The following is a 24,335-nucleotide window of genomic DNA, read 5'->3' on the forward strand; positions in this document are numbered from 1 at the left end:
AGGAAAGTGAGGAGATAGGGGACAGTGATGAGTGTAAAGAGTCTGAGAGTCAATGGCCTGTAGGTTTCTGAATGTGTGATAGGTGGGTGTGTGCTGGGGTGGACGAGGGATTGTGAGCTTGAAGGAGAGGATGTTGTGGTCAGAGAGGGGAAGAGGTGAGTTGTCAAAGTGAGAGTTTGAGCAGAGGCTAATAAAGACCAGGTCAAGGGTATTACCATCTTTATGTGTATCTGAGGATGAGAGCTATGAGAGGCCAAGGGAGGTGGTGAGAGATAGAAGCTGGGATGCAGATGGGGAGGAGGGGCTGTTCATGGGTATGTTAAAGTCCCCTAGGATAAGCGTTGGTAATTCTGAGGACATGAAGTGCGCCACCCAGGCTGAAAAGTGGTCAAGGAACTGGGTGGGTGAGCCTGGTGGACGGTATATGACAGCTACTCTGAGGGAGAGGGGATGGAAAAGCCTAATGGTGTGGACCTCAAAGGATAGGAATGAGAGTGATGGAGCTGGGGGAATTACCTGGAAAGTACATTGTGGGGACAGGAGTAAACCGACTCTACCACCATGTCTGTTTTCAGGTCTTGGTGAATGGGAAAAGTGTAAACCACCGTGAGAAATGGCAGCAGGGGAAGTAGGGTCAGAATCCTGAAATCAAGGTTTCAGTGAGGGCTAGCATCTTAAGAGAGTTATGGAGAAAGAAGTTGTGGATGTAAGGAAGCTTGTTACATACGGACCGTGGATTCCAGAGAGCACAATTAAAAGAGGGAAGTGAGGGTGTACAACTAATGGTTCAAAACGTCCTGTTGGAACTTATACTAATTATCAAATTAGTTGAAAAAGCACAGATGTACCTTAAAAGTAGAACTTTAAAAACACAAGTTTTTTTTGTAGAAAATATTTAGCACTTACTTCTCTTCCTGATGATCTTCTTGATCGCTTAAGTCTTCATCATCGACAAGGTGTCCAAATGGCTCAGAAGAAATAGAGACCATATTAGACAGGATTACTCGACTATCGCTACTTCCAGTCAAGACCAGCTGATCATGGGAGTGGTTGTACCTAACACTCCAAACCCTAAAATTGAAATAAAAAAAAAAAATGTAACTTATCTAAAAAGCCATGATTCCAACAATGGTGCTAATATGAAGAGTGATCACAAGTTCTATGGAAGGCTGTAAATAGCAGAACCCCATAATGAGTTGGCCGATGGTGGCCAGTTTATTAGTCTCCTTAAAAAACATGCAGTCCGGTCACTTGTAAAATAATAAGCACCTGTTGCCTTTTATCGTTCAGGGCATGTTCACACAAGATACTTTTTGGGCCACGTTGGAATGAATCTACTCCGAAAATTGCCTTAAAAAGCGTTCAGAAAACTGTGGAAAAGACTCTTCCTATTCATTTCCATATAGAGGTCACTGGCTGCTCATATGTTGAGGCTTTTGAGTATCTTTTAACCCCTTCAGATTTAAAAAAAAATGTCGAGCAATTAAAAGAAGTGATCGGATCATACTTCAGGCGTTTTCTATTGTAAAGTGTGGAATGCTTCCAAGTAGAGATCAATGGACAGGATAGAAAAAAAACCAAACAAAACAAAAAAAAAACCAGAGTGTTTTCTAAACGGCTTCCATTAAAAGAAAAAAAAAATCTAGTCCTTTCATTATTGTTTGATGGCATTTATAAAGAAATGCCCAAAAACAGTGAAGAAAGCACTTAAAAACGTCACAAAAGTGCTCAAGAAACAATGAAAAATGATAAGCAAAAAGAAAAAAATAAGACTTGTTACATCTACAAAACTCCAAAAAATTAGAGTCATTTTTAATGTGTCCTCTGTTTGAAAAGGACATGTTTAGTTGCCTGAAAAATACCCCGCATGCACATACTCTTAACTAAGAAGCTGCAAAAACACTAGTGCATGCCCTCATCCCCTCCCACCTGGACTACTGCAACCCCCTGCTCTATGGACTCCCTTCGAACACCCCTACAATCTATTCTAAACTCTGCTGCCCAACCAATCTACCTGTCCCCCCACTAATCCCCAACCTCTCCTCTATGCCAATACCTTCACTATCTTCCCATTCCCCAAAGACTCCAGTTCAAAACCTTAACCATGACATACAAAGCCATCCACAACCTGTCTCCTCCATACATCTGTGACTTAGTCTCCCGGTACTTACCTGCACGTAACCTCCGATCCTTACAAGATCTCCTTCTCTACTCCTCTCTTATGTCCTCCTCCCAAAATCACATACAAGATTTCTCCAGTGCCTCCAACATACTCTGGAACGCTCTGCCACAACATATCAGACTCTTACCTACATTGGAAATCTTCAAAAGGAACCTGAAAACCTACCTCTTCCGACAAGTCTACAACCTGCAATATTCCTGAGTCCACTATAGCGCTGCCTGACCATCTCTACCCTCACCTACCTTAACCTCACCCATCCCTTGCAGACTGTGAGCCCTTGCGGGCAGGGTCTTCTCCTCCTGTACCAGTCTCTGCCCTGTATTGTTCATGATTATTGTACTTGTATGTACACTCTTTTTCATATGTAAAGCGTCATGGAATAACAGACACAGAGAGAGACAGAGACTAAGAGAGAGACAGAGAGAGTTAGGGGTACTTCACACACAGCGAGATCGCTACTGAGATCGCTGCTGAGTCACGTTTTTTGTGACGCAGCAGTGACCTCATTAGTGATCTCGCTCTGTGTGACACTGAGCAGCGATCTGGCCCCTGCTGTGAGATCGCTGCTCATTACACACAGCCCTGGTTCATTTTTTTATTGTTGCTCTCCCGCTGATAAGCACACATCACTGTGTGTGACAGCGAGAGAGCAACAATCCTGAAAGTGCAGGGAGCAGGAGCCGGCATCTGACAGCCTGCGTTAAGCAGTAACCAAGGTAAACATCGGGTAACCAAGGTGGTTACACGATATTTACCTTCATTAACAGCCTCCGCAGCTCTCACGCTGCCAGTGCTGGCTCCTGCTCCCTGCACACGCTAAGCTAAGCGGTGTGCGCTGGTAACTAAGGTAAACATTGGGTAACCATACCCGATGTTTACCTTAGTTACCAGTGTCCGCAGCTTCCAGACGCCGGCTCCGTGCAAGCGCAGCGTCGCTGTTGGCTGGGGGCTGGTCGCTGGTGAGATCTGCCTGTTTGACAGCTCACCAGCGACCATGTAACGACGCAGCAGCAATCCTGACCAGGTCAGATCGCTGGTGGGATCGCTGCTGCGTCGCTAAAGTGTGACGGTACCCTTACTATCCCGGGTAACGCCGGGTACTACAGCTAGTAATAAATAATAATACTTTAAAAGGGGTTTCATCACAAAGCAAACATTTAGCAAGCAGTACAGATTGCCGAATACAAACATTGTGTAATGCACACATTGTCAGGATTCGGCTCACAGAAATGTTAGTTTTCCTTGCCAACAGTTTGCCTTAGGGTGGAAAACCACTTTAAATTTTAACAGGAGCGATGGAATATTTCGTTTTCGTATCCCACCACTTTATCAGATTTCCTTCAACTCTTGACATAGGGTTATTAAGACTGAGAGCCCCTGTGAACATAGGGTCTGTTTGGTAGGTGAGGAGAAAGTTTGTGAAATATTCACTGTGCAAAATGTAGATGATACATAGTATTATTCTTTAGTTCCAAAGCCTAATATAAAAATAATAACTTATCCAATTTGTTATCCGGAAACATCCCTTACATTGCCATCTATTGCATCCCTTATTCTTCACATATAGACTGTAAAAACAATGATTAAAAAAATCCATAGCATGACATGTGTTAAAAATAAATTTTTCCTACACTCAACTGTGTGAGGTTTCCATAGAAACCCCCGGCTGCACAGGGCTCTGGGGAGTCGTCCATTTTGACCTTCAAGACAGACGCATCGTCTGCTAACGTCTACTGAAGGAAGCTCTGAATCCTCAGCCTTTTTTAAAAAAAATTTAAAAAAAAATAACCCAAATAATATTATCGAAACCTATCCTGAAAGCAGCTAAATGATAGAATCTGAGGCAATTATTATTTTTTAAAAATATGGTAATTTCTTTTTTTAAATTACCTTTACTCTTAATGAAGACGTCGCCTAAAAAAAATGATCTTGTCACCCTCCTAGTACTTTACGTAATAATGTATAAGTTTACTGAAATACTTAACGATCACCGTCTTCTCCAGTTTCCAGAAACATTCTGAAAACCGCAATGGGGAAGGCGGTAATCCGTAAGTATTTGAACGCACTTACACATTATTACTTAAAGAACTAGGAGGGTGACAAAATACAATTTTTTGCAAGACATCTTTAAAGGGAATCTGTCAGTAGGACAACCCTCTTAAACCATTTATATGGGCATGTAGGTCTAAGGAAGTGGAATAAAATGCCACCTTGATATCTGAGATTCGATGTCTTGTTCTAGAGCAGGGGTGGGGAACCTTTTTTCTGTCGGGGGCCATTTGGAAATTTCTACCAATCTTCGGGGGCCACACAAAATAATTAATGTTTAAATGACCCTGCTATATTGGGTGAAGCAATTAATTAACTGGGGGCATGAGGCTGGGGGCACAGACACCACACGCGGGGCTGGGGGCACAGACACCACATGCGGGGCTGGGGGCACAGACACCACACGCGGGGCTGGGGGCACAGACACCACACGCGGGGCTGGGGGCACAGACACCACACGCGGGGCTGGGGGCACAGACATCACTGTGGGGAGGCACAGACATCACTGTGGGGAGGCACAGACATCACTGTGGGGAGGCACAGACATCACTGTGGGGAGGCACAGACATCACTGTGGGGAGGCACAGACATCACTGGGGGGGAGGCACAGACATCACTGGGGGGGAGGCACAGACATCACTGGGGGGGAGGCACAGACATCACTGGGGGGGAGGCATAGACATCACTGGGGGGGAGGCACAGACATCACTGGGGGGAGGCACAGACATCACTGGGGGGAGGCACAGACATCACTGGGGGGAGGCACAGACATCACTGGGGGGGAGGCACAGACATCACTGGGGGGGAGGCACAGACATCACTGGGGGGAGGCACAGACATCACTGGGGGGGAGGCACAGACATCACTGGGGGGGGAGGCACAGACATCACTGGGGGGGAGGCACAGACATCACTGGGGGGAGGCACAGACATCACTGGGGGGGAGGCACAGACATCACTGGGGGGGAGGCACAGACATCACTTGGGGGGAGGCACAGACATCACTGGGGGGAGGCAAAGACATCACTGGGGGGGAGGCACAGACATCACTGGGGGGGAGGCACAGACATCACTGGGGGGGAGGCACAGACATCACTGGGGGGAGGCACAGACATCACTGGGGGGGAGGCACAGACATCACTGGGGGGAGGCACAGACATCACTGGGGGGAGGCACAGACATCACTGGGGGGAGGCACAGACATCACTGGGGGGGAGGCACAGACATCACTGGGGGGAGGCACAGACATCACTGGGGGAGGCACAGACATCACTGGGGGGGAGGCACAGACATCACTGGGGGGGAGGCACAGACATCACTGGGGGGAGGCACAGACATCACTGGGGGGAGGCACAGACATCACTGGGGGGGAGGCACAGACATCACTGGGGGGGCTGCACACAGGACTGGGGGGGGCTGCACACAGGACTGGGGGGGACACACAGGACTGGGGGGGGTGCACACAAGACGGGGGGGGGTGCACACAGGACTGGGGGGTGCACACAGGACTGGGGGGTGCACACAGGACTGGGGGGTGCACACAGGACTGGGGGGTGCACACAGGACTGGGGGGTGCACACAGGACTGGGGGGTGCACACAGGACTGGGGGGTGCACAGAGGACTGGGTGATGGGCTGCACATAGGATTGTGTGGGGGTGCACACAGGACATTGGGGGGCTGCACACAGGACTGGGGAAGGGGTGCACACAGGATTGGGGGGGTGCAAACAGGACTACTGGGTGATGGGCTGCACACAGGACTGGGGGAGGGGTGCACACAGGACATTGGGGGGCACACTGCGCTGAGTTTCATGCAACTCTGGAGGAGAAGGTTTACTGAACTGGTGTGGGGAGGCACAAAGCATTGGGCAGGGCACATAGCAGCAGAGGGTCGGCGCTGGACTCACAGCAGCATTGCATTCACATCACCGGAGTGCAGGAGCCGGACACACAGCATCAGAAGGAGAAGGCAGGCACTGATCTCCGGAGGGCAGGGGGCGGACACACAAGGCTGGAAGCTGTGAGGCTGCTGTGGACCCGCCCACAATTGGCACTGGCCGACGGGAGAACATATTGCAGCACAAACAGCAATGTGTGGATTTAAAGGGCCGGCGGCAGCAAGACCGCGGTGACAGCACCAGCACTGCCTCCCCCGGGAATCTGCCCGGGGGCCACATAAAAGGTCATGGCGGGCCGCATGCGGCCCGCGGGCCGGAGGTCCCCCACCCCTGTTCTAGAGAAATCCACATTTTTGTTAATATGTAAATGAGCTGTAAAGATCTATGGGCCCAACATAGATCTAAAGTATGAAAAAACCAGCATTCGCAAAAAATGGTCCATAAAATCGTCACTTGATTATTTCATAAATAAGTTTAAAAACATAGAAAAGGGCCAGAATACGCGTTTTGAGCAAATTTACTCTTACTTATGACCATGGTCATGAATAAAAGCAAGTTTGCTCAAAACACATAGACCGGCTTGTGTCTATGTTTTTAGACTCCTCTATGGAATAATAAATTGATGATTTTATGTAAGATTTATACGCATGCTGGTTTTTCACACTTTGGAATATTCTGCCCGGGAGCCAGTTGGTTTCTTTCCGTGCTCCGCACCTTTTTGATTCGTCCCGAGACATTATATGGTGAGCTGGAGGATATCCCTGAGAATCTTCCTCTATTATTTTTTAATGAAAAAAGGAGAACTAAAAATGTGAGACATGTAATGACTGACAGTCTACTCTCCTGATCTACATGACTCATTCAAAAGAAGCTCTGGAGGCAGATTCTCAGGGACATCTATATCCGGCAAATAAATCTTAAGAGCTCATTTACATATTAAGAAAAATGTGGATGTTTCTGGAATAAGGAATCTGATATCAAATTATCATATTATTCAACTTTCTACGACCTACATGTCCAGATAGATGGCTTAGGAAGGTTGATTCTACTGACAGATTCTCTTTAATCTTGAATTTGCCTTTTATGAAGTTTTACGTGAAATTAGAAAGCAACAATAACACTTAAAAAGTGTAGTATGGTATGTCCATGTGTTGTAAGTTATTTACGAATTCGGAACATGGGCAAAATATTATACTCTTTTCCCGCAGCGCTGGTAGCATGTGAACTGTGCAATAATAATTAGTTACATAGAGAATCTAAAAATTTGTTAAAAATCCCACAGCCAAATGTATATACGTTTATACAATATAAGATCTTTGCATACTACCAGTGTAATAAAGGAATGGATTCTGATTCTTAGTTTAATATATGTATGAAAACAATTACTTTTTGAATTTTTGCATTTCATACAGGTTATAAAAGAGGGAATCATATTTTGTCGAAGTGGCAAACCATTAAATAGGAAAACATTTTCACCAGTCACCCGTTGGGGTCATTTTTGGTTGTTTTTAGGTTATATTCTGTAAGTCATATTTTGTATTATGTTAATAAACTGTACATTTTTTTAAATTGATATCACTTCATGATATTATTTCTGTTTAGGAAAATTAAGGATAATAGCTATATTTTGCTTTTAGGTAACCTTCCTCTAAAGTCACAAGATTGCTTTTAAACTGTTGCAAGAGACTTTATAGCAAAATCTAAAATGTTTCTGAGATCTTTCCCCCCATTTCTTTTAGCACATTTCTCTTTTTAAGTAAAAAATAAAGAAAAGATACATTTTTCTTCCCTCTGCGACATCACTCATGACTATCCATCCACTACTTAAACCACATGGGTTTTGTGCCTGTTTCCCTCTTTCGGTACATGAAACGAGGAGATTATCAGAGTCAGCATGCAAGACATAGATTTTTTTGAACTTTCTACAAATGTTTCTACCAGAGTTTCTTCAAAACTAGGTACTGCCTGCATAAACAAATTATATCAAATGTATCCCCTATATGAATAAAAATTGAAAAGGAAAAAAACATTGCAGGCAATATATATTTTGCCCCTCCAAAAAATGAGAAGTGCTAAATATGGAGGTAAAGTAATGACATGCACTCTATGCCCAACTGCCACTCCCATACTTTCTATGTGGCGCCTTACTGTGACATGTAGGAAGTGACGTCTTGGAAAGCACATAGTGTGACGTTCCGCATTTGGGAAGCTTTACAGGTGTGGTTCACTACTCAGCATAGTGGCTACACATCAATATAACCTCATAGAGAAGGCTTTTTTCAAATACCTTGTTTAGTCAATTGTGCCTCTGAGAGCGGCGCTATTGTGGTCCACTCATACCCATCACATAACCCCCGGGCTCTGTGATCTCTGAGATCTGGTGATGTCAGGTCAACTTCCAGTTCACCTGATATCACTGAGGTAGGACTCAGTCTCTGTGAGTAACTGGGCTGTGGGCGGCATTTCAACACTCGTCACAGCCCAGCATCTTGCGCACTCTCTCCTTTACCGCAGAGCGCCACAAGCAGGAGCGCTGCTAGGCTGTGACGAGCAGTGAAACTCCGCCCATAGCCCAGTCACTCAGCTAGACTGGGGCCGGCCTCGGTGATGTCGGGTCATCTGGAAGTTGACGTGACATCACCGGACCTCAGAGATCACGAAGCCCGGGGGGGGTCACATGATGAGGCTGAGCGGACCGCAATAGCACCGCTCAGAGGCACAAGTGACTAAACATGGTACAGTGGAACCTCGCTTAACTAGTAACCCACTTAACGAGAATTTCGCTCAACAAGCAAAGCTTTCTGTAAATTTGTAACTGTTTACGAGACAGCTTTGCTGTGCGAGCAAAATACTCACCGCACACACATACGGTTCTGTACATCCACCGCGCTCTGACCTGCTCTTGCAGTCCACACAAACACACACAAGCACGCACAAAACATAAACAAACACACATGCACACACATACAGTATTTTGCTCACCTTACCTTCCATTCCATCGCCGGCCTCCTGGGTCTTGTAGTTCGCCGGTGCATCGCGAGAAGGGAGGAATCCTCGCGGCAAACTACAACACCCAGGAGGCTGGTGATGGAACGGAAGGTAAGGTGAGCATAATATGTGTACCTTCCGTTTCATCGCCGGCCTCCTGGGTCTTGTAGTTCGCCGCTCCACGTTGTGTATCGGTAACCATTGGCGACGAAGCAGGAACTTCCGCTGTCAGTCGCTACTCAAAGGCAGCGCGCTGACCAATCAGAGGCTCCTGCCTTTGACGTCAGCGCTCTGGGTGCGGAAGTTCCTCCCTCGTCGCCATGGTTACCCGATACACAGTCCGTGCTAGAGAACGGCAAGTCCCAGCAGGCCGGCGATGGAACGGAAGGTAAGGTGAGCATAATATGTGTGTGTGCGTGGGTGCTTGTGTGTGTGTGTGTTTGTGCGTGTTTGTGCGTGTTTGTGTATGTGTGGAATGACACAATAGGGGACCAGGATGGGACATTTAACAATTGTGGAACGAATTGTCTGCATTGCAATTATTTCTTATGGGAAATCTTGCTTTGCTGAACGAGTAACTTGGTTAACAAGCACAGTCCCAGAACGGATTGTCCTCGTTAACCAAGGTTCCACTGTATTTGAAAAAAAGCCTTCTTTATGGAGGTTTACATCGATGTGTGGACACTATGCTGAGTAGTGAACCACTTCTTTAATTAAAATCCCTCAGCACTCAATTTAGAAAGCTGAGATACATATGCAAAGATAGAGTCTGTGGTTCCTCTGCGCTGCCATGAAGAAGATGTGTACAAAAGTCCAGTAAAAATTGAATGGTTTATTTCTACCTATTTCAAGACAATCCAGCCTCTTTGTCAGGATTAACAAATTAACCATAGCTATAGTGTTATCCTGAAGAAAAGGCAGGATTGCTTGAAACGCATTGAAATTAACAATGCAATTTTTACTGGACTCTCATACTTGGCTTTTGGATGGCAGCACAGTGGAACCATGGACTCTATCTTTGTACCCTTGTATTGGTGTTGGACACATGTGGATCTGCAGCAGCCTGTCACATACGTATCAGTGGTTGTGCCACACACAACCACCTCAGGTGAGAAGATACCTCGTTTTTCCCTCACCCTGTTTTTCCAGGTGAAACCCTATTTGCGCTCTTCTTTCCACCTTAGTTACTCTCCAGAGATGCATCTGCAGTGTCATTTTTTCCACCATAGGTAATGGGAGCTAGTGTTGAATCTGGTCTCCTGATGAACCTGGCTTATTTCTGTGGGAAACGTGTCAATAGTCGAGACATTATGTGAAGAGGTTTTTTGCATTCTTAGATTTCAGGAATCATGCTCAACAAAGATAACTATTTTTCTCTCTTTTTGTTGGTTATGCTATGATGTCTACCTGTCATTAACACTAGAAGTCCCAGAAATTTTGAGCTCCCCCCTGAAGTCACGAAAGAGGGTCAAATGACATACAATAAATTGAATAGAACTAACTAGAAACTAAATGGCTAAACTCAATGGAAAACAACAACCTCCTGTGGTGCGACAGTAATGGCCTTAATTACAGAACAAAAGACGGTGATTATAGGAAGTTAGCTAAAATCCTTCAGGTCATTCGACCCGTCTCTGGGTTCCAAAGGTAGAAATGTTAAATGACCCCTCTCTGGGACTTCTAGTGTTAAGGCAGCTTAGAGGGAATTTTAAGGGACAGCCTTTACTGAGTGGGAGCACCACTATCGCAACGCATTAGGATGCCAAACTCCATGGTTAGTTAGGGGTCAGATCCATTAGGGTCATTTATTTAAACCTTAATATGAACCGTATCCTTTTTCCCAATATTACCTTTTTTAGGATGATTTTACCTTTCCCCTCTTTAAGCTCTATTCATATTAACATGGTGTCAGCACATCTACAATCATATCAGGTTCCTTCCTGCTTGGGTTAATATCCAAATTCTATTTCCATAATCATACATATTTTTGTGATATTGAATACAATTTGGTTATTTGAATATACCGTAAGTGGGTTGTTTAGTTCTAGATGCAGAGTTTCTTCAAAACTAGTTAGTGTCTGCATAAACAAATTATATCAAATGTACCCTGTAGATTAATAAAAATTGTAAAGGAAAAAAATGTATTGCAGGCAATATGTATTTGACCAAAAAAACAAGAGAAGTGATAAATATGGAGGAAAGTAAGTTATGTAATACAATAATTAAGACTTTTTTTTGTTATTTTTGGTTATTTTTCTTTTAAGCACGGAAATGTTTTAAAAAAAAGAAAAAAAACTAAAATAAATAAAAAAAAAAAATGCTAATTTAATCTCTCACACTCTAGTAATCCAGGTCATGCTCCTTCCTTACTTTCCTACAGTCGATTACAAGTAGCCTATCCATGTAGCTGCTGCAGTCAATCTATTGCCTATGTGGCCCAACTCTTGTAATCAGCAATATTTGTTATAAAGAAATGTCAAAACTTTCAGCAATAGCTGGCAATGTAGCAACTCTATATCATTACAATATTTTAAATAACCAAATGTACAACATAAAGGGTGACCTATCTATCACCATACTTACAGTTATTTTATAAGTAACCAAGAAAAAGCATAGTAGATGACATGGACAGGATTAAAGTCCCCCTTCCCTAATACTTGACTGCACAACCTGCCAGTCTTCATAAGTCTTATACCTGAGCTTTATGGACTGGTCTCTGCTGATCATTTCTTCCACTGCAATTCTCTAAATCTTTTAAGTGTTTGCAAGTTCCTTTTCGAAACCACAGATTTCACTAGTTCATTTATTCCTTCTTTGCCATAGTTGTGTACTTTTGGATGTGTGGTTTGGGTCATTGTCCCTTTGTAGAACCCACTTTGGTAATTAAACCTAGTTTTCTTACACTTGGGAGAACACTTCTCTCTAAAACTGTTACAATCCTCTGATTTAATTGTTCCTGTAACACCTTCAAGTTCTAGAGGCATATAACCATGTGTCACTTTTTATTACCGTATTTTTCGGACTATAAGACGCACCCTGGTTTTAGAGGAGGAAAATAGGAAAATAAAATTTTAAGCAAAAAATGTGGTCATGACACACTGTCATGGGGCGAGGATCTGCTGCTGACACTGTTATGGGGGTAATGTCCCCAAATTCTCTACTAAGGTGCCGCATCCTGGTAATGATCCTCCCTGCCTGGTATATACAGTATATGTCCCTCATCCTGCTATATACCGTAATCCTGCCATATGACCGCATCCTGCTATATACTGGCATGTGGCCGCATCCTGCTATATAACCCATCATGGCATATGGCCCCATCTGGCTCATAATATGCCCCCATCTGGTTCATAATATGCCCCCATCTGGTTCATAAGATGCCTCCCATCTGGTTCATAATATGCCCCCATCCGGCTCATAATATGCCCCCATCCGGCTCATAATATGCCCGCATCCGGCTCATAATATGCCCCCATCTGGTTCATAATATGCCCCCATCTGGCTCATAATATGCCCCCATCTGGCTCATAATATGCCCCCATCTGGTTCATAATATGCCCCCATCTGGCTTATAATATGCCCCCATCTGGCTCATAATATGCCCCCATCTGGCTCATAATATGCCCCCATTCGGCTCATAATATGCCCCCATCCTGGTGTATGGCCGCATCCTGTGGCACATAAAAAAAAATAAATGTTCATACTCACCTCACTTTACCTCACTCCCTGCAGCATCGCTCGTCCTCCCGTCTGTGTCAGCGGCAGCGCCGCTGATTGGAGCCGTCCCCATTACCCTGCTGGATCGCGATCATCTCCTGTGTCTGTGCCAGTGTCCCGGCGGCTGCGTGTGGACACGTGCGCACAGCGATGACGTCATCGCTGTGCGCGCCGCTAGTCTCCACTCAGCCGCCGGCACAAACACAGGAGATGATCGCGATCCAGCAGGGTACTGGGGACGGCTCCAATCAGCGGCGCTGCCGCTGATACAGACGGGAGGACGAGCGATGCTGCAGGGGAACGGTGAGTACTGTACACTCATTCACTGCTCTCCGCGCTGATGATTATGCACGGGGGGCAGTGAATACAGCCGCACATGATCACTCCAGGCCGTAGTTGCCAGGGGTGATCATGCGAGCCGGCTGTTTATCCCCCGCCCATCATCCCGCCCACCTGTCAGCGCCGGCTTCAGCACTGAGGGATGATGGGCGGGGGATGGGCGTGCATATTAAATGAGCGGGTCCACGTGGTCACGGCAGGCTGCTGCAGCCTGCTCGTGCCCCCGATGACCCGCTCCACCGCAGCACCCACATTCCCCGCAGCCACATTCAGACCATAAGACGCACCCCCCCCACTTTCCCCCAACATTTGGGGGAAAAAAAGTGCGTCTTATGGTCCGAAAAATACGGTATACTATTTAGTTTGTCTCTTATGAATTGCATGCATTGCCAAAAAGCTCTAGTTTGGTTACGTCTGTCCAAATAACATTTTCTCTGAAGAATTGTGCTTTATTTATGTACGGTAACTTATGCCAAAGTTCCTTTACTCTCTTTTATATGCCTTTCTGTACGCAGTGGGTTCCACCTTGACTTTCGCCAATGCATCCGTTTTGCTCAGAGCATGATGTATAGTACAGATTTAAACCATCACCAGATGTCTCCAGCTCAGCCTGGAGATCTCTGGATGTTCCGAAAGGTTCTTTTGAAACATTTTAAGCAAACCTTGAAGGGTCCCATTCATGCATTTTCCTTTTGCCACCACATACTGGAAGGTTCTTGACTGTTCCGTGAGAGGCAAATCTGTTGATAACATTTCAAACTGTTGACTCTAGAATGCCAGGGTCCTTGGAGAAAGTCTTGTAACCCACAGACGGCTTGTGCTTGGTAATAATTTCTTGCTTATCATTGCTATTAATAGGCTAATTAAAGTTATGTGAGCACTGACAAGGTGGGGACAGATGAGTCTAATTTCTAACTAATCACAGGGTTAGTGTCATGTTCTCCTTTTTTTGTCTGGAACTTTTTAAAAAACAAATTCCCAGCAAGTTTTTATTTTATTATTTCTCTGTATTGGCATTTCAAACACCAACATATGTTCTTTTTCAAGCTTGAAGAAACACACGCTGGCTTTCAAAATTGATTTTTTAAGACGTTGGAACTTTTTCTACATATATTGGGATCTTCATGTTTGGTCTAACAGATTATCGTTGTATCTATTGAGTCGGTGGGTGAGCTGGATCATTCCCTTTATATTCATGAATAGCTATAATGTTGGTGCCAGCTCTATAGCATATAGAGGAATTGCTACAGAGGGCAGTAATTGGATCCAGCAATCACGTTTGTAGACGCATGTAACCAGCTGTAAGGAAACAGAGACCAGTATGGACCCCAGGAGTTACAGCAGGTGTTTGCTGTTTTTAAAGTATTCCCTATCACACAAATCAAAAACTGTCAGCCGACTACTAGTTGGGCTGGCAGCTAAGGCTGGACATACACATTAGAGGTCTCTCGGCTGAAATATTATTTGACTGACATACATCTCAAACGACTCTCCCTTACACAGGAGCGTTTGTCTCACCTGTTGACACATTGTTCTCCCGGATGTAAGCCACTGGCCAATGTGGTACATATGTTTGGTCGACATTACTCCTGATCATCATTTGGCCGACACCCTCATACACAGTAGACAATCGGCCAAACCCATTATAAGTCCAATGTGTATGACCGGCTTCATTCTCCCACATAAATATGCTTAGTCAAATATATATTTCAATGAGTCCTAATTAGGGATGATCGAATATCACAAATATTTGGCTGCGCCCATATTCGCCGAATAGGTCGCTGCTATTCGACTTTTTGAGAATATTCGATGTGCAATGTGAGTCTATGGGAAACCCGAATAGTTGCCGAATAGCAACTATTCGAGCTTCCTATAGACTTACATTGCGCATCGAATATTCGCATAGCAGCCAACTATTCGTCGGATATTCACAAAGCCGAATATTGCCGAATATTTGTGATATTTGATCATCCCTAGTCCTAATGTCTGGATTGACGGAAATTTGTCTAATGTGGATGGGCACCTTTACATTTCTACTACTTAATAAGCAGAATTTATAAGCATTGTTCTTATTTTAAACCTGATGTTCGTAAAGCAATGGCAAAATTGAAAAGTATGTAACTCAAGGTAACCTGATGAGTTCATTAGGGACATTTACGTAAACTGTCGTTCAAGTTGTGCGTGCTAGTCTAAAACTGATGTGTGAAGGAGTAAGATGTGCCAGCCTCTTAAGACATTTGGTCCATCTTTGGCTTTGCCAGAGCTTGAAATTTACCCCTGCTATAAAATATAATTTACAAAATGTCATAAAATTATTGTAAATCTGTCATACTGAAGTTGATTGTGTTCTCATCACCAGAAGCTCCCTCCATTTTACTTTCTAGATTTGAAAATACTTTGATCAGAAATTATGCAAGTCAACATTTTTTACTTTTTTTTTACAGCAAAAAAGAGGCATCCATTTGTTGTGTAGAAGTTTTATAATAACCCTTGAACCCCAAAAAATAAAGGGGCCAAAAAGTCCCCTTTCTCTTAAATAGGAGGCAGAGGCAATAAATACTATAAATCACATATAATAGTTGAGCATCTAAGGGATAATGTTTTTCCTTGAGAAGATTGCCAAATTGGCATAGGGAGACTAGTAGGCCATGCAATGGGCCTTTGTGAATTTAACTATGAAATTAGCCTCTTAAGAGAGAAATAGAACAGAGATTCTAGAGCCAACTATTGGAGGTAGCAATCCTAAAAGTCATAATTGACCATTTAAAGGGCCTTGACACAACTTGGGATAGGAAAGGATTGATATGGACTTTTAGGATTTAATAGGTGGTACTAGCGTCTCTATGCGCTTCCCCTCTGTAATGTCTATTATAATAGTTATGATTCCTGTTACAAAATTCGGATTGCATCTATAAAATTCAATTTACACTTAAACACCAAAATTAAAGAGAATTTGTCAGCATGTTTTTGTTATATAATTTGAGGGCCGCATGAGGTAGGGGCTGAGACATGATTTCAGTACTGTGTCACTTATTAGAGTGCGTGCTGTTGTTTCAATACAATGAGTGTTTTATCAGCAGGAGATTATCACTTCTAGTCCCCCAGCACTGATTAGCAGCTTACTGTCACTATACAATGTACACAGGAAGCTATGATGTGGGCGGTGTTAGAGGCCTGAGCTCAGTTACATGCTACATCTAACAACTCTCATTATATCACAACAGCTGCACCCAGTAAGCTAAGTGATACATCATTGGAATCAGGGTCTCTTTACCTACATTATGGTCTTTTCAGATGATATAGCAAAAATCTCATGACAGATTCCCTTTAAATGAAACTATGGTGAAATCTCAGAGTGGAATATTTTGATGTTGCCAATAAATGAGACAGTAACCACCATCACAAATTGCACTGAACAAAAATATAAATGGAACGCTTGTTTTTGCTCCCATTTTTCATGAGCTAAAATGAAAGATCTTTTATTGTGGCCAGCCTAAGGCACACCTGTTGTCACACGTATGGACAGGCTACCCAGGGACAGGGGCTTCTCTGATCCTGTAGGCTGAAGAACCCTGACTTGCCCTCAAGTCACGGGTACACTTGAAGGTAGCGAGGCGTGACCCTCCAACCTGTCCTTGTCTCCTACACAGACCCTGGTCTAGAGACCCCCTACCTGTTCAACGAGATAACTCAAGGGAACAGCACAAACAATAAAAGAACAACAACAAAATAACGTCGCTTCTGCAAACTACACCTTGTTTCCAGAAGGCTACAGGAACTAGGATATAACACGACCACACACACAGGCTGTCTCTAACAACCATGGAGAGAAAATGACCAGCACTGTGTGAAGGATGCTGGAACCTTTTAAAGGTCATATAACCACACTTTCCACATTTTGTATCACAAAGTGCTCAAAAGATGCATCTTATCAACTAATATAACCACTTATATCCTTGAACCAAGAATATACAAATGATGCCTTACTTCCATAAAAAATTAAACTTTATTTCATATAATTAAAACACATACATAGACATAATGGCACAACAGGGTAGCGAGGGTGCAACTGTAACTCCCACTAATTAGAGGGAGGGTGGGTTAGGAACCAAGAAAAAAGTCCCTTAGGTCTTTGCATGACGCCTTAACTCTTAAATATAGCAATTAATTACATTTGCAGATATCGGTTTACCAATATGTGCATCCATAAGGGTCATATAGGGTAAATAACCGGGAGTAAACCTCTAGTGGTGAGCTATTTAATAAAAATATATCTTTTTCAAAGTAATCACTTACAAATTCATAGCTTCTGTGTGCGTCCCTGATTGGCGTTTATTTTATCAGCACACAAACAGCAGTCTGCTAACCGCAAAGAGGCACCCCCGTCACCACATATCTAAAAGAATCAATTTGATGCTGATGGAGTGAGAACTAATAACTCCATACCTTATATGAGGCTATATAGCTGTAAACTGCAAATAGCAGCAGTCCCATATAATACATTCACTGCCTTAAATATTTATTAACCCCTCGAGACCACACTATGCAACACACAGTAAGCTCACAGGTATATACCATTAGGCACTATTAAATGCTAAGCCATACTTCTGCCCCTGCCTGCAAACTTTACAGGTCAAGGGATACTAAGTCACAGAAGTCACTACTTGCGTACCACCAAACTACATAGGCAGCCCAAAGGAACACACCCCAACAGTAATTATCATTCGCTGCAAGAGTAGGGAAGTCATATAATAGTATACAGACCTGACCAGAATAATTCGTTCACCACCCACCATGCCTCAACGCGTTTCACCGCCTAGGGCTTCCTCAGGGGAAGGTAGCGAGGCGTGACCCTCCGACCTGTCCTTGTCTCCTACACAGACCCTGGTCTAGAGACCCCCTACCTGTTCAACGAGATAACTCAAGAGAACAGCACAAACAATAAAAGAACAACAACAAAATAACGTCGCTTCTGCAAACTACACCTTGTTTCCAGAAGACTACAGGAACTAGGATATAACACGACCACACACACAGGCTGTCTCTAACAACTATGGAGAGAAAATGACCAGCACTGTGTGAAGGATGCTGGAACCTTTTAAAGGTCCAGCGTAATGAATAACTAAAGGCCCTGTCACACACAGAGATAAATCTGTGGCAGATCTGTGGTTGCAGTGAAATTGTGGACAATCAGTGCCAGGTTTGTGGCTGTGTACAAATGGAACAATATGTCCATGATTTCACTGCAACCACAAATCTGCCAAAGATTTATCTGTGTGTGTGACGGTGCCTTTAGAGTACCTGAGGGAATACCTCTAAGAAGACTTGGAAAAGAAGCATTAACCCCTCAAAGGAAAAAAGTCCAATTAAATGAGGACGAGTCTCGCTGGAAAGAAACCAGCGTGACACCTTTGCAATAATCATGCTATCTAATCAGCATCTTGATATGCCACACCTAAGGGTACCTTCACACTTTAGCGATGCAGCAGCGATCCGACCAGCGATTTGACCTGGTCAGGATCGCTGCTGCATCGCTACATGGTCGCTGGTGAGCTGTCAAACAAGCAGATCTCACCAGCGACCAGCCCCCAGCCAGCAGCGACGTGCAAGCGACGCTGCGCTTGCACGGAGCCGGCGTCTGGAAGCTGTGGACACTGGTAACTAAGGTAAACATCGGGTATGGTTACCCGATGTTTACCTTAGTTACCAGCTCACACCACTTAACTTAGCGTGTGCAGGGAGCAGGAGCCGGCACTGGCAGCGTGAGAGCTGCGTAGGCTGGTAACGAAGGTAAATATCGGGTAACCACCTTGGTTACCCGATGTTTACCTTGGTTACAGCTTACCGCAGGCTGTCAGATGCCGGCTCCTGCTCCCTGCACATTCAGGATTGTTGCTCTCTCGCTGTCACACACAGCGATGTGTGCTTATCAGCGGGAGAGCAACAATAAAAAAACGAACCAGGGCTGTGTGTAACGAGCAGCAATCTCACAGCAGGGGCCAGATCACTGCTCAGTGTCACACGCAGCGAGATCGCTAATGAGGTCACAAAAAACGTGACTCAGCAGCGATCTCACTGTGTGTGAAGTACCCCTTAGACAGATTTAGACAAATTTGTGAACAATATTTGAGAGAAAAAGGCCTTTTGTGTACATAGAAAACATCTTGGGTTTTTGAGTTCATCTCATGAAAACTGGGCAAAAACAAAAGTGTTGTGTTTATATTTTTGTTGCGTGTAGGTGGGCAGCCAGACCTTGGTCTCCATGAATATTCATCCTAAATCAGATGTACAATAATAAGCACTGACTACTTTGTGCATTAAAACAAACATGGCATGGATGTCCTATTACTGCAATGTAGCATGTAACACATAAGTAGAAGAGACATGTCCACTCACGTCATCTCCTGCTAATCCGTCTCGTTGTGGGTTTAGTCTATTGTTTGCTTAAACACATACGTGTTGGGTTTGCTGTGCCGCCATCTGTGACTATATCCAAGCGGCATGATGTAAATGGAACAGCTTGCTTTGCATACAACAGAAATAAACACTGTGAAACAGAAACCCCGTAAGTCGTACCAATGAGAATGTTCCTCTAGTGTTTTCACCGGCTCATTAACATTCCTGGTATCCCAGAACTTCACTTTGCAATCATCTCCACAACTGGCCAAGTAGTATTGTTTGTTGGGATTGAAGTCGAGGTCTCGAACCAGCTGTCCATGGGCATTGTCTATGCAGTAGATCTGTCTGAAAAAAAAAAAATTAACAAATCACTTTGTGTAACCGGTGCCATCGCTAACAATACACAAAGACATTTCTACAGGAAACATAATCTGGCACAGCCAATACTGAGAGTAAGCCAGGGATAAACAACGCAGAACGTCTTTTTAGAATAGAAGTCATTGTTAAATTTTAATCATTGAGCTGTATTACGATGGATGAGCAAATGCTGTGATATCCCCCAATGCAACCACAAGTGCCACACTGTGTCTCCAAAATATCTTAGCAGGTATCATTAAGACAGGAAGAAATAGACTTGCCATGCAATTCCTAGTGTGGCAATAAGATGATCGGCAGCACCAACACCCACCAACCAATGACTGACAACTTTATTGTTTTCCCAAAATGACAGCGAGAAAGCATCCAAACAGCAAATAAATGTCACGTTAGGTACGGGGAAGTACCAAGCGCACGGTGAAAGGGAAGGGAAACCCTGTGTATACGGAGAGGAAAGATGGTGACCCCTAACCGAACCTACTGCTGGTCCCTGAGGTTCCTCACCAAACTAGATAGGTTCCGCACCCATGCGCCAAGTCGGATACCTGACCCTAGGTATTTCCTAATGCTGGGCCCTAAATAGGGAATGGATGGGATGAGCTCTTTGTCCACCCAACTAAACAACTATAGACGACACAAGGAAGACACATGGGAAAAATGTATGACTACTTATCATTAGGTGACTCAGGTAGGAGTTCAGCAGAGCATTCAGCAATGATACCACATAAAATGATTATTAGCCACCTGCTTGCAACCTGAGCTTGAAGTAACTGAAAATATCACCAGTACAAGTCCAAAGGAAAGGAAGGGGTATTTAAACACCAGGGGAATACTGACAATCAGCAGCCGGGTGGAAGTCGAGCTCCTGCTGGGTTCAAAAGGGAGAGAGATGAATCCAGCAGTAAAGCTACCTATACCAATGAACACTGACAGCAGGAACAATGGAAAGTAAGAGTATTCTGTGCAGCCAGACTCAGTGACCTTCTATGGCCAGAAACCACATGACTGTCTGTCACATGTGACACATCTGTGACAGTAAAGGACTAAGGAGCCAGCAACTCATGAATAAGCCAGACTCCAGCCTTTACAAAGGACACCTTCAAACAATAGATACTTGCAGCCATAGAGTTCACCAAGAATATTCCCACAAGAACAGTCCAAAAGATATCCACAGGTCAAATAAAGTGAAAATAACAACAAAAAAAAAGAATATACTGTATTATAAATTTATACAACATAAACAAGCACATGATCTTATGGTTTGCTTAGTGAAAATCATTTGCTTTGGCCTGCCTGTGTAAACAATTAAAAAGACCGCTGATCAGTAAAAGTTTTTTTCATGGATAGAACACTAATCCATCATCATGCATTCACATGTCCAAGTATAGTGTATGGTGCCATTCACATGTCCAAGTATAGTGTATGGTGCCATTCACAAGTCCAAGTATAGTGTATGGTGCCATTCACATGTCCAAGTATAGTGTATGGTGCCATTCACATGTCCAAGTATAGTGTATGGTGCCATTCACATGTCCAAGTATAGTGTATGGTGCCATTCACAAGTCCAAGTATAGTGTATGGTGCCATTCACATGTCCAAGTATAGTGTACGGTGCCATTCACATGTCCAAGTATAGTGTACGGTGCCATTCACATGTCCAAGTATAGTGTATGGTGCCATTCACAAGTCCAAGTATAGTGTATGGTGCCATTCACATGTCCAAGTATAGTGTATGGTGCCATTCACATGTCCAAGTATAGTGTACGGTGCCATTCACATGTCCAAGTATAGTGTACGGTGCCATTCACATGTCCAAGTATAGTGTACGGTGCCATTCACATGTCCAAGTATAGTGTATGGTGCCATTCACATGTCCAAGTATAGTGTATGGTGCCATTCACATGTCCAAGTATAGTGTATGGTGCCATTCACAAGTCCAAGTATAGTGTATGGTGCCATTCACATGTCCAAGTATAGTGTACGGTGCCATTCACATGTCCAAGTATAGTGTACGGTGCCATTCACATGTCCAAGTATAGTGTATGGTGCCATTCACAAGTCCAAGTATAGTGTATGGTGCCATTCACATGTCCAAGTATAGTGTATGGTGCCATTCACATGTCCAAGTATAGTGTACGGTGCCATTCACATGTCCAAGTATAGTGTACGGTGCCATTCACATGTCCAAGTATAGTGTACGGTGCCATTCACATGTCCAAGTATAGTGTACGGTGCCATTCACATGTCCAAGTATAGTGTATGGTGCCATTCACATGTCCAAGTATAGTGTATGGTGCCATTCACATGTCCAAGTATAGTGTACGGTGCCATTCACATGTCCAAGTATAGTGTACGGTGCCATTCACATGTCCAAGTATAGTGTACGGTGCCATTCACATGTCCAAGTATAGTGTATGGTGCCATTCACATGTCCAAGTATAGTTTATGGTGCCATTCACATGTCCAAGTATAGTGTACGGTGCCACTCACATGTCCAAGTATAGTGTATGGTGCCATTCACATGTCCAAGTATAGTGTATGGTGCCATTCACATGTCCAAGTATAGTGTATGGTGCCATTCACATGTCCAAGTATAGTGTATGGTGCCATTCACATGTCCAAGTATAGTGTATGGTGCCATTCACATGTCCAAGTATAGTGTATGGTGCCATTCACATGTCCAAGTATAGTGTATGGTGCCATTCACATGTCCAAGTATAGTGTATGGTGCCATTCACATGTCCAAGTATAGTGTATGGTGCCATTCACATGTCCAAGTATAGTGTACGGTGCCATTCACATGTCCAAGTATGGTGTACGGTGCCATTCACATGTCCAAGTATAGTGTACGGTGCCATTCACATGTCCAAGTATAGTGTACGGTGCAATTCACATGTCCAAGTTTTTAGCAGGATGTGTGCGTGCAAAAGAACCACCGAGACATGTCTGTTTTTTAACCTCATCATGGATTAGAGGTACCCAAACAAGTCTATGGATATATGAAAATCAGACAGCACACGCATGACATCAGGGTGCAGTAGGTGTGCTCTCTGTGATTAACATTGCAACTTAAAGAATACGTTTTACAATTTTTTTCCCCATATATGAAAATCAAAACTGACAGTGACCAAAAACTGACGACACTTGGACCACTTTGTGTATGTGAAAAATCACTGATGTCTGAATAAGGCTTTAATCTCGTATGTAGCCTATAACTTCTCTCTGGCGGAGTAACACCGATTTCTTATGGGCTGTGTCAATGACATTATGACCCCATATTTCTGCACGATGCTATGATGCTCGCTTGGTTTGTAGGTATATGGGGTCATAATGTCATCTGTACCACTCACCTCGGATACAGGGATGAGCAGTGCCAGAATTTTCTACTACTAAAATCTGTGTGATCAACCTACAGTCTAATATGTATGGGCTTCATGACACTCCAATAACAGATGACACCAGGGATGATCTGGTCTGCTGAATCTCCCAGGCTGATCCTTTTTGTTTGCCCTGTAGATCTCCGTCAGCGGCTCTCTTGTAAAGAACACAACAGAGGTCAGCCAAGCGTTCCAGAGTATGTTTGACAGTCATTCTCTGACCTTATTCAGACTCAGGTCTATTCTGGCATATGGTGAGGTTTTAATATTAGAGAGTGTAAGGTACCGTCCCGATTTGGGTACACCTTGTGGTGGGATGGCTTTACGCTTTCTTTTTCCATTATCAAAAGTAATGTTTACTAAGCACCCTATGTTTATTTATATGCACTATTGCTTTTTACTTATTTACAGCATGGTATATGTCCATATTATTAATTGGGCTTTGTTTGTTTAATGGCCACTGTGAACATGCGCTTATAATTTGCATGTATACCAACTCATGCTCCGGCTCATTCCTTTGGTTTAGCTCCACCACTGAGAAGTACCGACCACCGCCAACGCTGGGAACAGCTTACCAGGGTCGGGGAGGGGCCGGGTGTCACATCTCCACCGATAAAACATTGATGACCTATCCTAAGCACAGGCCAACAATTTTAAAGTAGTGGATATCTTTAATCCCAGTGGCGCAATAATGCCGATTGTTGAAAAGTCAATCTTCAGGGGCGCACCACTTCCCCGGCAAGGAGGTAGCCGGGAGGCTAGATTGCAATGCGTTCCTAAACAATAAACATTAAAATGCTTTAATAAAAATGTAAAAGTATATACAAATCTATAGAAGGGTGGTTATTGATTAAGCGCAAAAAATTCAATAATTCATCAACATAATAAAAAAACTCGATCAACATAATTAAAAATATGGTAATCGTGTTTATCGATTTTTTATAATGTTGATGAAATACTGAAATCATTGTGTTTATTCAATATCCTCACTTTTTTTTTATAAATATATTTT

General features: G+C 43.8%; 1 protein-coding gene across 1 annotated transcript in view; it reads right to left on the bottom strand.

Moving 5' to 3' along the window:
• EIPR1 (EARP complex and GARP complex interacting protein 1) overlaps nucleotides 1-24,335 on the bottom strand; it is a 410,026-nt gene that overhangs the window by 23,970 nt on the left and 361,721 nt on the right. The window contains exons 7-8 of the mRNA XM_075341075.1: nucleotides 19,749-19,916; nucleotides 907-1,071 (exon numbers count right to left, since the gene is read on the bottom strand). Of these exons, the coding sequence (XP_075197190.1) occupies nucleotides 907-1,071; nucleotides 19,749-19,916 (333 nt within the window). The remainder of the gene's footprint in view (nucleotides 1-906; nucleotides 1,072-19,748; nucleotides 19,917-24,335) is intronic.

Source organism: Anomaloglossus baeobatrachus, chromosome 3 (genome assembly GCF_048569485.1).
Source record: "Anomaloglossus baeobatrachus isolate aAnoBae1 chromosome 3, aAnoBae1.hap1, whole genome shotgun sequence".
NCBI lineage: Eukaryota > Metazoa > Chordata > Amphibia > Anura > Aromobatidae > Anomaloglossus > Anomaloglossus baeobatrachus.